This window comes from Acomys minous (genome assembly GCF_964271855.1).
Source record: "Acomys minous genome assembly, chromosome: 6".
Taxonomy (NCBI): domain Eukaryota; kingdom Metazoa; phylum Chordata; class Mammalia; order Rodentia; family Muridae; genus Acomys; species Acomys minous.
In genome coordinates, this window is record NC_140487.1 from 32205844 (window position 1) to 32221594 (window position 15751).

General features: G+C 39.1%; 1 protein-coding gene and 1 long non-coding RNA gene across 6 annotated transcripts in view; one reads left to right on the forward strand and one right to left on the reverse strand.

The window, feature by feature from the left end:
• The first annotated feature begins 2251 nt into the window (after positions 1-2251).
• Positions 2252-15751, forward strand: part of HGF (hepatocyte growth factor) — a 62263-nt gene continuing 48763 nt past the window's right edge. The window contains exons 1-4 of one of the 3 annotated variants that reach the window (XM_084787705.1): positions 2252-2627; positions 2899-3020; positions 9648-9813; positions 14275-14387. In XM_084787705.1, coding sequence (XP_084643831.1) covers positions 2930-3020; positions 9648-9813; positions 14275-14387 — 370 coding nt within the window. In that variant the 5' untranslated portion in view covers positions 2252-2627; positions 2899-2929. Of the gene's footprint in view, positions 2628-2678; positions 3021-9647; positions 9814-14274; positions 14388-15751 lie in introns of those variants that run through there. The other 2 variants (XM_084787706.1, XM_084787704.1) reach the window with 2 other exon arrangements.
• The window catches only part of LOC311600700, a 141093-nt gene continuing 128751 nt past the window's right edge, over positions 3410-15751 (reverse strand). For 2 of the 3 annotated variants that reach the window (XR_014780317.1, XR_014780318.1), the window contains 2 exons: positions 12292-12332; positions 3410-8491 (listed from right to left, as the gene is read on the reverse strand). This is a non-coding gene — a long non-coding RNA (uncharacterized lncRNA). The remainder of the gene's footprint in view (positions 8492-12291; positions 12333-15751) is intronic. The other variant, XR_014780316.1, reaches the window with a different exon arrangement.

Here is a 15751-nt window from a genome sequence, read left to right on the forward strand (position 1 = left end):
ATAGGTACTATAATTGTCTTTCTTATGTTTATCCCAAGATTGAAATAAAACAATATGAAGACTTAAGCTGTTAAGCGTGTACTGAAAGGCCAGTGAATACTAGATAAGATTTCAATAAAAAGATAAAAAATAACTTGTCAGAATCAAATAAAAAAGAATGTATAATTTAAAATAGGTGAAGGATGTTTACTGTACTTACTAACATAATTCAATTTATGATAATATGCCCCTGTGATGTTCTGTTTTATCACAGATATATTAGGTCCTAATCTTTTAAAATGATTTTATTAGCAGATATTAATTACATATAATAATGGGATTCATGATGACATTTTGACATAAGGATATATTGATCAAATTTATCCCCCCCCCCCATTATCACCTTCCTGTGGCTGCCCTACTCAGCTGGTCTTCTCTCTCTTCCCAGTGAGGCTCCCTGCTACTTTATAAGTGTTGATTCTTTTGTGAGGGATGGAGTGACCTAATGAGTTTCATGAGGATTGTTCATAAGAGTGTGGCCAACCACAGAAGAAACTGTTATTCTTTCTGTAGTTATTAACTACCTATAGAGCTAACAAGATCCATAGGCTGGACAAGGTCCCCTCAGGCTTTCCCTAATCTATAAGCCCTGAAGACTCTACTCACTCTGAGAGAAGAGAGACAAGCAAAGAGAAAACCTGATTGCTTCATTCCATTCGTTCTATCTACAAAAAAAAAATCTACAGGGAAAATTGTTTTCTAAAAACTCCCTTTACTTTCCAACAAGGCACTAGAGATGTTGCGGGCAACTCGGAGTCATGGTCAGTAATACATTGACACTGACGTGTTTCTTAAAAGGTCACCGGACTCTGTAAAAAGTAAAACAGACAATTGCAACATGGGAACGGAACTGAAAAACGTGTGTTTGGATTAGTTTGTATACAGAACATTGAGGAAAGAAAAGAACAATAAGAAACAGGTTATATAAAGTAGCTCCTTTATGGGGGCAAGAGAAATGACTCAATAGCCAGGTTAGGACTACTGTTTGTACTTCCAGATTTCCTGGGTTCGAGGACAATCATCTGACGCCCTCTTTTGGTAACCTCAGGCAGCGGGCATGTAAATTGTACACAGGCGTACACGAAAGCAAAAAGCATTCATACACATAAAACCGAAGAATAAAGTCCATCAAAAGAGTTCTCCTTCATTGCTAGACATCCCTTAGCCCCAAGGACCTCCCAGCACAGCTCCCTTTCTTTCCTTCTTCTCCCTCTCATTGTAACCTCCTACTCCTTCTTCCTACCTACCTTCCTTCTTTCCCTCCTCTTCTCTTCTCTCGCCCTTCCCCAGCCTTTCCGTTTCTCTTGTCTCTGCAGGTGCCTGCAGCTGTGCGGGAGGATGGGGTTGAGAACTGCCTCAGCTGGTAGAGGTGGAGAAAGGCCATCCTGCAACTGACTTTAGTTCTGCCCGTGGCTACCTCTATAGGGCAGCAGGGCCACACTAGGGAAGGACTCACATTCTGTGGACCGTTCTCTTTCTTTGAAGAGGATCTAGTTCTTATGGGTATTCATCTCAGGAGTTCATCCAGGCAACTATTCCTTCAAACCCACTAGAAACACAGCACTCCGTCCTCTGACATATCAGAGCACCCTCCTGATGTTGTAATAAAAGGAGAAGTCTGGGCAATGATCTCACCAAAAAACGTGATACTCAGGGATCAGAGCCCCTCCACCCCCTGCAAGCATCGGTTCCTCCCTCCCCCGCCCCCAGACTGTGATACTGTGGGGGTGTAGGGGAGAAAAATAGACATTATTTAGGAATTAAAATAGCTCAAGGGAAGTCAAGTGAAAGTCTTACATACTTACTGATACGTGAATATATGCGACTGTGTGCAGGGTCAGAAAGATCAGCATCTATTTGCTTGTCAGGGACAAGCGATGGGCCATGTCTATCCCTTAGAGGTTTTAAGGGAAAGTATCACCAGATGTACCAGAAAAGACACAGTGGAAATATGTATTTGGGATCCATTTGTAGTGGTTTGGGGTAGCACACCTCCTCCTGAAGAGAGCTGTCTGTCCCAAGCCTGTCCTCCACACACCCCCCTACCCGGAGAGGGCAATTTTCTGGCCTGAAAACCTGAGTGCTTTGTTTCTACTGTTATTTCTTCTCATCCTTCAAGACCACACCCTTTTCTTACCTGCTTTCTTCCTACCTAGGATGTCCTAGGCTCTGCCCCACTGGCTCCCTCCCTCTGCCCGTACTGCCTTAAAAAAGAAAAAAAAAGAAAAGAAAAGAAAAGAAAACACAACAACAACAACAACAACAAATACAGGGATCTGGGGTCAGTGTTCATCCCTGGATCTCTCCAGCACTGTAAGCTCGCAGACTGGGAGCTGGGGCTCAGTTGGCAGAAGGGCTGCTCCGTTCTCTTCTTATGCTGCTTCCCCTTCCTCTTTTCCCAGATAGATATGTAAACACATGCATTTTCGTGTTCCAACGGGGCGAAGTGGTGTTCTGCCTGTGCCTTGACTTAGCGATTGGGCTGAGCCCTGCTCTTTCCTCCCTTCCCTACTCGGATAGGAGCCACAGGGATCTGGAGCTCAGGCTTCCAAATTGCAGCTGGCCTCGGGCCAGGTGACCTTTGCTTTGTAAGTTTCTTTCTGGTGGGGGGGGGTGGTGAGTGCGTGGAGGGGGGAGCTGGGATCTGTTGCTTGTTGGTGGGGGGGGGGGTGTGGTGAGGAAAGGAAGGGGCTGGAAGAGAGTAAAGGGCTGTTGTTAAAACAGTTTCTTACCGTAAGAGGGAGTTCAGACCTAGATCTTTCCAGTTAATCACACAACAAACTTAGCTCATCGCAGTAAAAGCAGCTCAGAACCGACCGGCTTGCAACAGGATTCTTTCAGCCCCGGCATCTCCTGCAGGGGGATCAGGCTGCTGCTCCGAACTGCAAGCATGATGTGGGGGACCAAACTTCTGCCGGTCCTGTTGCTGCAGCAAGTCCTTCTGCACCTCCTCCTGCTCCCTGTCGCCATGCCCTATGCAGGTAAGTTTACTTCTGCTTCATGGAGACGGTGATTCCTTTAAGTCTCCTGCTGACCTTGCTCTTTCCTTCCAAGAAGCTCTCTACCCTATTCCCAGCATCCTTTCTTAATTCCATGTGTGGTGTGGGGCTTCCAAACCTCTCATTATGCTCTCTTTTGACATTCCTTTTCTGCTTGGGAAAAAAACAACACACGTTTAAAATAATTAAGATCCTTCAGTGATACCCCTTCCCCCACCAGGTCCCACCTCATTTAGCCAGGCAGTCCGGAATTATGGGATAGGAATGAAGTGCTAACACCGGGCTGGAACTTTGCTGGTTTGGCCAAGTTTTAGAAAACGAAGACAGATTCTGGATTGAAGAGAGGAGAGTGATGGTCAATCTAACCAGGGATTCATGCTTTCCCAAAAGGAGGATTTCCTATAAGTGTCTGTTCAGTCAACCTTCAGGTCCAAATGATGACATTATGCAGGTCTTCATTTGAAGGAGGCAGATTAGTCTCTGAGTACATGAGTGTTATAAAATGAAAGAGAAAGCTTTCCCTTCAAGCTCCCCTCCTCTCTGGGGTATGGATGATTGCCCTTGATGCTGCAGTGCAGGGAGGGACACTTCTGTGACTTGGATGGATGCAGCAGAATTATTCCTGATCTGTTTTCCCCTGTTTTCCCCTGATCTGCAGATGGGGAGGAGACCCGTGGACTAGTTCAGATTTCCTGGGCATTTAGGGATCTCATCTGCTGGTATAGGACATTTTCTGTTATTATCAAGAGCAGAGGAAACATCTGTATTTAGTTGTGTTATTATTGTAGTGGCTGGCCTGGGGTGCCAGCTAAATGACATTCAGCATAGACACAGGGAAACAAAGACTGCAAATAATAAATAAATGCCCAGATAGTAAATAGGTGACCTTTTGAAACCAAAAAAAATCAAAGAAACGGCTTCAGGATTTGGGATAAGTTAACTACGGACACCTCTGGTCCAGTATCTGATGCAATACAAGAAATACCCAGTGCTAGTAAGAAATATTGAACCCACCTGTTTCTTCTGCATTGGGCAGTAATTCTTTGAGGGGGAAAAAGACACCATGGAAAGGATCCTTTGAAAGGGTGTTGATAAAGATTCCTGAAGAAGTGGAAAAGAACTGAGAGATGTGTCATAGTAAGGTGGATCTTTAAGGCTTTGCTGGTTTAGAGGTGTTAGCATAGGTTTTAATCTTGGTCCAGTTTGCTGGTTTCCCTTGTCGTCTGAAAGTACGGTTACCTGAGCTCAGCTGAGCTAATATAAGATCTCAGTTCGGAAAACCCAAACAGTAGATCGACCATAGACACTGTCTATTTGGTTTTTTGGCTTGCATTATGGAGTTTTGGCAGGAGATATACATTTGTAATTATATTTCACTTTGGCTAATGTTGAAATGACTGCGTTTCCTGAGTATACAGAGAGTAGCCTGAGAGTGTGCTGGCAGTCCAGGAGAGGTCCTTTGAGAATTACAGATATATGTTATGAATAATTCCTGAAGTGGATAATGCTAAAATTGTCATCAAAAGAGGGCCCACCTTTGTTGTGTTTGCAACCTTGTTTGAACAGCATCCTAGTTTTAAATGACTCCCATAATAGAGACAGGTAGCTTTCTTATAATATGTAATGAGAGTTTGTTTTTTTTTTTTAATTTTTGTTTAATCTTGAACATTTAGTTTGTTGTTACATGTGTGGCTTATTCTTCAAAAAGTAAGGGAATGCTCTAATATCTTGACAGGCAGGTGTTCACAGAGGGCATTATGTAGATACGTTATTAGGAAGTTTCTTGAGAAATATTTGATGTGTATGATTCAAGCAACTTTGATTGGAGTTGATGATCTATCACATAATATTACTGTCTATTCTCTCACACTAAATACTCTAAGCAAATATTGGATACTCTGTTTAAGAAAATTAAACATTAAATGAATACCCGATGTACAAGGGTCTTGAGGAACAGAAAGGTGAGAAAAAGAGAGAGGTGCCTACATTTGTTGAACTGTAGTGCTAAGGGAGAAGTTGTAAAGTAAAAGTCACTTAATTCTGATAAGACCTGTATTCTCTGATTTATTAGACACACGAAAATCAAAGCCTGAACATCTTATTTTATCTTTAAGACTGAACTGAATTTTCAGTTCAGTTAATTAAGGGATTGAATTGAAATTTCTGAAATCTAAGTGGAATGAAAGATGTAAGTTTTCCCTTATCCTAAAGCCGACAACACTGTAATCAGCTTAAGCGTACTTTTGAAAAATCATTTGGCTAGGTAATTAAACATTAGCCATAAACAAAACAAAACAAAATGTCTCCATTAGAAAAGACCATTACAGCATAGTTGAGAGTTTATTAGTTTAGTGTTCAAGCCGGGTCTAAGAGGTGAGTGGTACCCAAGTCAAGGATGAGAAGAGTCATAGCATGACGGCTACCCTAGTGAGGAGAGTCCAAGTGGCCTGAAATGCTGATGTAAGAAAGTGTAAGAGGTGCTCCAGAAAGATCTACAGACAGCAACTGAAGGGCACCGCTTAGGACTGGTGTGCTGGGTCCTGAGTGGGAGTGTAGCGTGTGGTTGAGAGAGTAAGATGGGATCAAATGGCAGCGCGGAATACCACACAAGGACTATTGGAAGCAGCAGGTGAAGGTTTTTTGCCTGAACAGAACAGGAGCAGTTGCATTTCCGTGTGCTTTCTTTACTTGCTGTGTGGCAGAGTTGCAGGCAAAGAAGGGCAGAGGAGGCAGAGAGCAGGGTGGGGCATCAACAGTAAGGAATTCCAGAAAAGGAACTAGAAGGGAGCGGGAGACTCATAACCTTACCATGATCACTTTACCCCACAAATCTCCTGGAAAGAGATTATTATGTTGCTTCTTAGCCACCAGTGTTTGGTCGAAATGTGCCCGGTCTCTTCCTTCTCACCATCTTCACTTAGCATGAGATTAGCATCTCTAAAAGCGGGGAGTGCATTACTGTCAAACAGTAAAGGCGCTGAGTCCTAGCTAATAGCGGTGGAAACAGGGGCTTCTTTAAGTGATCCTTGTCTTTAGGAGTTAAAAATGTCCAGTCACAACCATTGGCTTCCATCAATTATTTGTACACTTTCATCTTTACATCTTGCCAGTTCCAACTGTTAACCACTAATCGTGGGGGTAGGCTTTTTTTTTTTCAGTTACGGGGAGCCAGATTCCTGCTCTTTCCACACCCCGCAAATCCTTTCTTTGCATGACTTTCCTTTGAAGTCCATGGTTCTTCCACACAGAAGAAAATATATGAGGTACTGAGAGAAGTGAGTGTGAGACACAGGGACCAGTGGGAGAAATGTGTCTTTCTTCAAACACCTTGATATGCTTGACCCCGCTTTTTGTTTGCAGGTTTTCACCAGGATCCTGACCAGTTAAGTTCTAAAATAGAGACTTCATGTTGTTCAGGAAATGTACCTTCCAGAGTATTTTTCCTAAGCCGGCATAAGAGAAAGGACCATAACTGAAAATAAAGGAAAACTTGACAAATTTGCAATGCTCTCTTATCCTTTGGTTTCATTTCAGTATTTTGTTTATAAACTTTAACTACCAGTGACATTTAAAAAAAAATGGTAGAGAAAAATCTGACCCAAACATATTTTTGAGTTGTTTTCCTAAATTAAGCCTGACTTTTATTTGTTTTTAGCAAAAAACAAGCATCAGTTGATACATGTGGAAGACAGTGAAAGCTATTTTCATAAAAAAATTTCATTTTCAGATGCTAAGTTTGAATGACTTCTGTTTTGACTTTTTCTCTTGCTGAAGAAGTAATTAGCTTTATAGCTGCATAAATTAATTGATGTCTAAGTACTTTGAACTTCATAGTTTTGAGTAATTAGTTACTGATCCAGTATAGAGGACTGGGTTACGAAGGAAAGCTCGCATGTCCCAGTGCTGAGGGATTCTCAGTGTCTGGTTCTGATTGGTCCTTATTAACACTGAAGTACTGGCACCTCTACTTATTACGCAATAAAGGCAGATTAAGGACTTATTTATTTTTCAGAATGCTTTTTGATCTTTAGTCACGGAACTCTTACTAGTAAGCAAGAGTAGCTTGTTTTATGAGGCAAAACCCATACATTAACACATTTCAATAGGACAACTGAGGATCTGTAAAACTAATCAGAGCCAATAACTGCAGCGACCTCTTTCATTCAGAACAGTCTTCACCCTTTTATAGCATTGACCAGAGGCTCCGATTTGGTTGATAATTACTAAGATGCCTTAGGAACTTAATGCTTATCATCAGCTATTTTGAAATTACTTTTATGTTCTTATTTTGCTCTCAGACACATACGAAAGCACACTGTATATAAGACAAATGGCATATTCTTAGCTGGAAGAATTAATATTATACATTATATAATAAATACATATAGATACGTATGTACATGTATATAGTCAATTTTGGCTAAAGTTATTTTAAAAATAGATCTTTCTCAATGTATGCTCCTATCACTTATGGGAAACACCTAAATTTATAAGCAATTAAATTGTTTTCATACTGTGAAATATTTAGGAGTGTCAAAGAAGTAGTGAAATAAGGTCACAGAAAGAGAAACTTGTGATGGAGAATTATCTCTCGTTAACAAGATTCTGTGACAGAAATGTCAATCTGAAAAGTATCATGCTTTCCTTTCCTATAAGAATAATAGTTATATCAGAAATTAAGTGATGAGATTTCAAACACAATACCAAAACTCTAATCATTTTTATTTCAATCCCAATTATAATCCTAATATTTACTTAGTGATTATAGCTCAAGTAACATAATTCATTAATTTAACTTTTCTTCTATAGATTGAACAATCAGTATCGTATATTTTTATATAATTAAACAAAGTCATTTGGAAAGTCAATAAAAATGTTCGCTTTAGCTTACTGTCAATGTTATGCAAGGAATGTGGACCCTATACTCATTAAATAATAAGCTACTATTAACATTTAATAGCATACTAAGAACTATTAACAGCATACATTAAATAACATAAATAACAGATTGCTTGAATGTTTATAGAAGGTTTTTTTTTTCTCATTGTTGTTTAAACAGAATCTCTGACATTCTAGCAGTTGTGTCATATAGGCCAAGGAAAGGCATTGCTCTAGGGATTAGTACCAGTCTGTTGGAGACTGTGCTCTGGAGTTTTGCAAAGAACTAGGGATTTAGAGAACTGGATGTTTTCTCTTATTTACTGTGGACTTCAGATTCGAGTAGACATTAGTGAATAGGTCTGCATGCTTAGTAAACTCACTGGAGCCAGCGGTTGCAGGCAAACAGCTAGGATGCCATTCTTGGTACTTCGTTCTGGTAGCCGTCTTTCCAACTTGTCTGCAGAGAAAGCTTCATCCTCTTTTGCTGACACATTTTAGCACATTTGAAGACCAGGAATGCATTTCCTGCTGTGGCATCCAAGCTTCTTTTCACTGATAGCTCTGAAGCAAATCTTTGGGAAATGTTTATAAATGACATTTCCACATACATTCTTAGCAATTCTTAGATAAAAGATGGCAATGTGAGTGCTAACTGAGTGCGAGCTCCCAAGCTAGGTCTCTGGACTTCCAATCTGAACTCTTTAAAATGGTCAATTAATTTCTTCCCATGCCTTTAGATACCTCCAGTTAAAAATAGAAGTATTTAGCTGCCATTGTGATACGTTCTATTAAAATAATTGGCAGGCAGATTTGCATAGCTCCATACCGGCTACACAATAGTTGCAGTCTAATAGATAACTGATACTTATTTCTTTGCTTAGTATTAGATTGTGTACTTTTTAGGAAATTAAGAATAAAGTAGCAAGTTCTTGTTATGCATACGTTTAAGAACATTTGGATGTTTTGGTTCTGGTTGTTAGGTACATCTTAAGTTTCATGCTATCTATGGGTTTTGTTCATTCATGAAGAAAATGGTATTGCTACATCAAAAGATAAATCTTTATATACATCTGATTTGCAGTGATTGGCCTGATATCAACACAGTTTAATGAAATTGAGAAATAGTGTCCCAAACATGAAATACATTTTTTTCTGTATAAAAATAAGAAGAAAGTAGCTAAAATATATGTATAGTATGAAACACTTAAAGGGCAAGTACAAAGAATGTGTCTAGTGTAGAGCATTCAGTGGGAAGTTTCTCACTTGTCTTTGGATTGACAAGCCTACTTAGCTCTGTAACTTACACTGTGGGAGAGAATGATCAGTTTACTTACAAAGCATGGTACACTATGCTCCTGGCTCTGATACTTGAGTCTATGTTGTCTGGAGAACATCATTTCTTTAGGGCGAGTTTTGTCCTAATTTTGAAATAATTATTCTTTAGGGTTATTTATTCTTCGGGGGTAAATTTTGTCCTAATTTTTCAGTACATCCTTCATTTGAAATGGTGTAGATTAATGAGTTTACATAGCAACTATCTGTTTTTACATAATTATAATCTTCATCTCTCTCTTGCTCTTTACATCCTCACCCACTATCCTTCCCTAGAGGTATACTGTGATGCCCTATAAAATCATTATCTTGAGGATACTCTTTAAGGAATTTCCCCTTCTATAATCATTAGAAGCATTCCTTTCACATTGAATTGTTTGATTTTTGTATTGATAGAAGGACAGAAGAAAAGAAGAAATACACTCAATGAATTCAAAAAGTCACCAAAAACTACTCTGACCAAGGATGACCCACTAATGAAGATTAAAAGCAAAAAAATGAACTCGGCTGAGGACTGTGCCAACAGATGCAGCAGGAATAAGGGCTTACCATTCACTTGCAAGTGAGTCACTTCATTTTTTTATTGAATAACTTTCTAATAAAGCAAGAATGTAATAACCATAATTTATCTTCCCTTTTGGTAGTCAATGCAATTAGTCCTTTAGAATAAGTTCAACTCTAGCTGTAACTTATTACAACATCAGACAGAACTCTCAGCTGATGGAGACATTGAATGAGTGTGAGAGACTCTGAAAATTGTCCTCCAAAGTACACAGTTTCTTTGGCTATGGATTTTGAATAATTAACATTGACCCAAAATCCTAGACTGACTTTTATCTTTGCTTTGTTCTCATATGTAGTATTTTTGTTTTCTTCTCCTGCACAGCAGTGCAAGGATTTTCTGGGTAAGAACTGGGCAACAGCCAAAATCTACTGCAACTTATATCATCTCTGCAGGGATTTAAATAAAAGGTGTTGAAAGAATTATATAAAAACCTAGAGTGACTGGTGTCAGCAACAGAGACTGCTTCAAAGAAGTTAGAAGGGAGTGATGAGAAAGGTTTGTTGCAAAGTGAGAGAGCCTTTCAGAGGCCTGAGGTAGCTCCAAGTAGAGACGTTCTTATCTCTGAATGGTCCCCCTTATTACTTTTCCAGTGATCTCAGAGGTGAAAGCTTAAGATTTTGAAATAACAAGATGAACATTTCATCCCAGAATTCTTCCAAATAGCTATAAGAATATGTTTCTATACTCTATAATGCCGAAACATAGGAAACTACTTACTATGAGTTCAAGACAGGCCTGGGCCACAAGGCTACACACACACACTCTCTCTCTCTCTCTCTCTCTCTCTCTCTCTCTCTCTCTCTCTCTCTCTCTCTCTCTCTCTCTCTCTCTCCCTCAAATGCATGCTTTTTTTCTTGATTTATTTTGTATTCTCTTTTGTCCCTTAAAAAAAAAACATCATCTAGCTAGGTGCTGGAGAGATGGTTTGGTGGTTAAAAACACTGCTTTTGTACAGGATATGATTTGATTCCCAGAACGTACATCAGGAACCTCACCATCACCTACAGCCAGTTCCAGGGTCTCTAATGTCCTGTTCTGGTCTCCAAAGGCACCTGTACACATGTGATGCACACACACTCAGGCACACACACATACTCTTAAAATAAATTAACTCTTAACAAAAGATTGTGTGGCTGGGAGGTAGCTTAGTGTCAGAGTGCTTGTTTAGAATGCAAAGGGTCCTGGATTTTATTCATAGTATTAAAAATGAGGTTTGTTTTTTTTTTTTTTTTGCAAAAAATTCTATCGATGTTCAATCCTGATATATTCTATTTTCATGGTGGCTTTTTATGAGAATACAAAGGTCAGAGATCTCATGGTGAGGAGTTCTCATTTAATCTTTCCTGTCTCAAAGAAGTGAGGGTAGGGGTCTGTAGGAAAGGACGTTGTCACAGAAGGTCTTCAGTAGGCTTAGACAGAAGAAAGACAAGGTCTTTTCTATTTTTAAAGCCAAACTGCCATGCTCAGGAAGACATTTCCTGGCAACAGTAGTGGGACTGGATTTGTAAGCTTATCCCTAGGATAACTGTGTTTCGTTCTGACTTTTGCGCAGAAGGCTTGAGATTGAGGAAAGTAAAGCAGGAAAGATTACCCTCAATCAGCATCTGAGCTGTACACATTTATGGAGCGGTTCTATTGGCAACTGGGTTGAAGTTGAGTTTTCCCTCCTCAGGACTGAATGATACAGGAAAGGCAACAGGAGAAGCACATTTCGCTGTGGATTTTTAATGCTGAGTTTGAAAATCAGGCTAAAATAAATTTCGAGAAAAATTCAACACAGGGAATGTGATGGTCCCACACACTTCACATGGAAGTGTAAAATAACATAGAAAAGTACGGTTTTTTTTGAGAGACTGCTGTTGTAATAGAAGGAAAGAAAAGGTTCCATAGACTGAAAATCATACTCACTTTTCTGGTTGAAATTGCTTTAAAAATGTAAAGTATTTTTGGGCAGTTATCAGTTTGTTTTGGCAAATGCTTTTAGTAAGCAATGGGGAAAGCAGTATATTAGCTGCAGGATTTGGGGGTGGGCACCCCATGTTGACATCTCCTATAAGAACATGTATTAAAGGCATATTCTCTAGTGATAATAGTTTATGCAATAAAACGTGTATGCAGATAAACTTATTTAGGGAACGTTGACTTAGAAAAATAGCAGCCCTACAGTCGGATTCACATTCTCTTTAGAAACTCCACATTTTATGACTCATCAAACAAGGATATTATATGTGACAATTTCCAAACATTTCATTTCTGAATTTTCTTTCCTAAGATAATCTCTGGGGGTGGTGATTTGCCAAATATACTTTTTTTTCCATGAAAATTTCTTAAATGTTTACAATGTATCTTGGTCCTATCCTGGTCCTGAGCTTCCAATGCTACTCAGGGTCCCTAGTACATCTTCTTCCAAGAATTTCTTCCTTTAAAAAAAAAAAGAGAGAGAAAACCCACTACGTTTGATTAGTGTTACTTAACCTATGTGAATGGCTTTGGGCTGTCCACCAAGGATCATACTCCTGAAAGAAAAATGACCTTTACTCCTTTAGCAGCTCAAAGCTCTTCAGGTAGGGGTACACCATCAGGAGCCTGTCAGCATTCCATGCTGGACTTTTCAACTGGCTTTGTCTGGTAAAGGCAGCAAGAGTTGCAGTGAATTCCAGTGTGGAAGAGCCAGGTTTTGTCCAGTGAACAGACTTTGAGAGCCCTCCTCTCTGTCTTCCAGTTCTTAGTCTTCACCCTCCCCCCATCCCGTTTATGCCCCAGTTCCTTAGGCTTTGGCAGGGGCCTGGTTCCTGTGGTCACTTATTCTCAGTGCTTTGAACTGTTTGTGGATTAGCCACTGCCCAACTCAATAAGAAGCTTCTCTGCCTGAGAGTAAAAGCAGCACAAAGCTATCTGTGCCTGGAGCCTGAGTACCATGCATTGTTTTGTTTATTTGATTGTTGTTGTTGTTGTTGTTGTTTTGTTTTTGTTTTTGTTTTTCCTGATACAGGATTTCTCTGTGTAATAGCTAAACCTGGCTGTCCTGGAACTCTCTTTGTAGACCAGGCTGGCCTCAAGCTCAGAATGATCCTCCTGCCTCTGCCTCCCAAGTGCTGGGATTAAAGGCATGCACCACCATGCCCAAGTGGTTAGTTGTTTTATGTTTTTGAATTGATTTCTAAATTTATTATAATTTATTCACAATACATCTGGATTGTTATCCCTCACTCTTATCTTACCATTTCCACTCCATTCCCCTTCCCCAGACCTCTGAGGGGCGCCCTCTTCCTCCACCATTTGGCCATGGTCCATCAGGTCTCATCAGGACCTGCATTCCCTTCCTTTGTGTGCCACCCATCTAAGGGGCAATGATCAAATGGTAGGCACCAGAGTACATGGCAAAGGGTCTGAGGCAGTCCCCCCTCCCTCCCCCATCCCTACAGGGAGAATTAGCTGTCTGTTGGGTATATCTGAACAGGAGTTCTAGGTTCTCTGCTTGCATTGTTCTTGGTTGGTTTATCAGCTTGTGCAGGCCCCCCTGTGTCCAGATCTGCAGGCCTCGATGGGCTCTTTGTGGGGCTCCTGACCCCTCCTGGTCCTTCCATCCCCCACCCCCCGGTCTCCCATACAACTTTCAGCATAATGCCAAAGTCTGGGACTTTGAGTCCCAGTATCTGTCCTGATCCCCCACTGGGTGAAGTCTCTCAGAGGACATGTATGTTGGACTAATATCCACTTTTAAGTGAGTATATATTGTAATGCATCTTAAGGAATTCCATATGGGTCCTTTTATTTGAAGAATCCAAGGCATGCTGGGGGCATCCTTCCCACTGACCCATATTCCTGCCATTTTACATTTTGTTTTGTTTTGAGGTAGGGTCTTGCAAAGTTGTCCATGTCTGCCTTGAACTTACTATGTAGCCTACATAGGCTTAGAATATGTTTCTCCAATCTCAGCATCCCTATAGTTGCAATTACAGGGCTACATCACCAGGCCCATATGATATGCCATTTCAGAATATATTTGTGTACTTAAGAGCTTTGGAAACTAATTATGATAGCTTAAATATAATAATTTACATATAAATAACAAAAATAACTAACTGGGCACTTACAAAAATAGTAAAAAAGCCTGAATTAATCTGGGTAGTTGTTGTATGTAATGATTTACTTCTCAAACCCTTTAATTTTCCTTATAGATTATTGAGATTAATGTCAAAACTTCTCACAGAGTATTGATTTGGTTTTCTAATCTGTACCTACTAAAACATCATTTTGTTTTTGGTTTGTTTGTTCCATCAAAACAGAACATACATACACACACACACACACACACACACACACACACACATACCCCACAGTATTTTAATACACAATAATGCCTCATTCTATATGTCTTCCTTGGTAAACCATGTGCACATTTAAAAAACTGTTAAATTTTAATATTCCTTCTTTTCATTCGGCTATCTTTTTCAGGGCCTTTGTTTTTGATAAGGCAAGAAAGCGGTGCTACTGGTTCCCTTTCAATAGCATGTCAAGTGGAGTGAAGAAAGGGTTTGGCCATGAGTTTGACCTCTATGAAAACAAAGGTAACTGCATTTTTCCCTAAGCAATTACGTAACAAAATGAAGGATAACATCTCCTTGGCATTCCTTGCCACACAGGCCTTCCCTGCAGAGGTTTTGGTTGGTTCTGCTCTGTGCCACAGTCAATCATTGCTTACGATTGAAGACAGTGCAGACCTGACTACATGGTGGCTGTTAGCACATGGCTTCCGTGAAAGGCTGCGCATCTCAGACTTTCCTTAATTGAAATCCCTCTCCCCCCTCAGCTAGTCTACTCTGCATTCATCTTTTACACATCATTTGTGTTTTTAGATCAGGGCACCCTATACTGGGAAAAACTGTAAGATGAGGATAGTACTTTAAATTATAACAATTTTATGTAGCTCACGTTGTTGTACTGGTGGTTGGTGAGACAAAGCATAGAGATTTGGGGCAACTAAGTTGAATTCATATATACGTGCTTGAAAAGTTGTTTGAATTAGGAATTGAAGTTGTTAATTCATCTATCATGTGGTATCATATTATATACGATATGATATATAAAGTATTTTTACAGTTTAAAAGCAAAAAGTACCAGTGGGATAATTATAGAATATTAAATATACATCTTATTGAATAAATAGATTTAAAATATTAAAACCAAAACAAGTGACATATGAAATAAAATGTAAGAAAATAAAACTGATTTATCTAGCTCAGTAAAAATTGTATGGGTTTGTTTTGTCATCACCTAAAATAATTATGAGTGGAATGTATGAAAATAATCCTTTTTTATTTTTTTACAAAAAAATCTATTGTGTCCTATTGAATTAGAATATGGATGACAAATACAGACACCTTTATTATTGATTGAATGGATATTTAAATAAAAGTTAATAGTAGAAAATAAATCAATTTTTACATATACCAATAATTTTGCATATCTGAAATCTAATTATTGATAGAAGAGTCATTTTTATTCAGTCTTTCCCTAGTTGGCTAGGTGCACATCCAAATTGTCTGATAACTAATATTTCCTGTTTAGAACTCATCTCTCTAAATTAGAAGTTGAAATGTTAGCAAAAATAAGGGAGATAATAATTAACTAAATGTAGTATGTCATAAAAATACACACACACACAGAAGGAGAGAGGGACACAAAGAGAGGATAAAACAAGACAAAACAAACCTATACAATTTTTACTGAGCTAGATAAATCAATTTAATTTTCTTACATTTTATTTCATATGTCACTTGTTTTGTTCTTAATATTTTAGGTCTATTTATTCAATCAAATCACAGTGTCCTAACCATTTGAATATGAAAACTACTCCAAAAGAAAGATAAAGAATAATCTGTAGCTAGCCAGTATTTTATACTCAAAAATTAAATTAATGACTATTTGACTT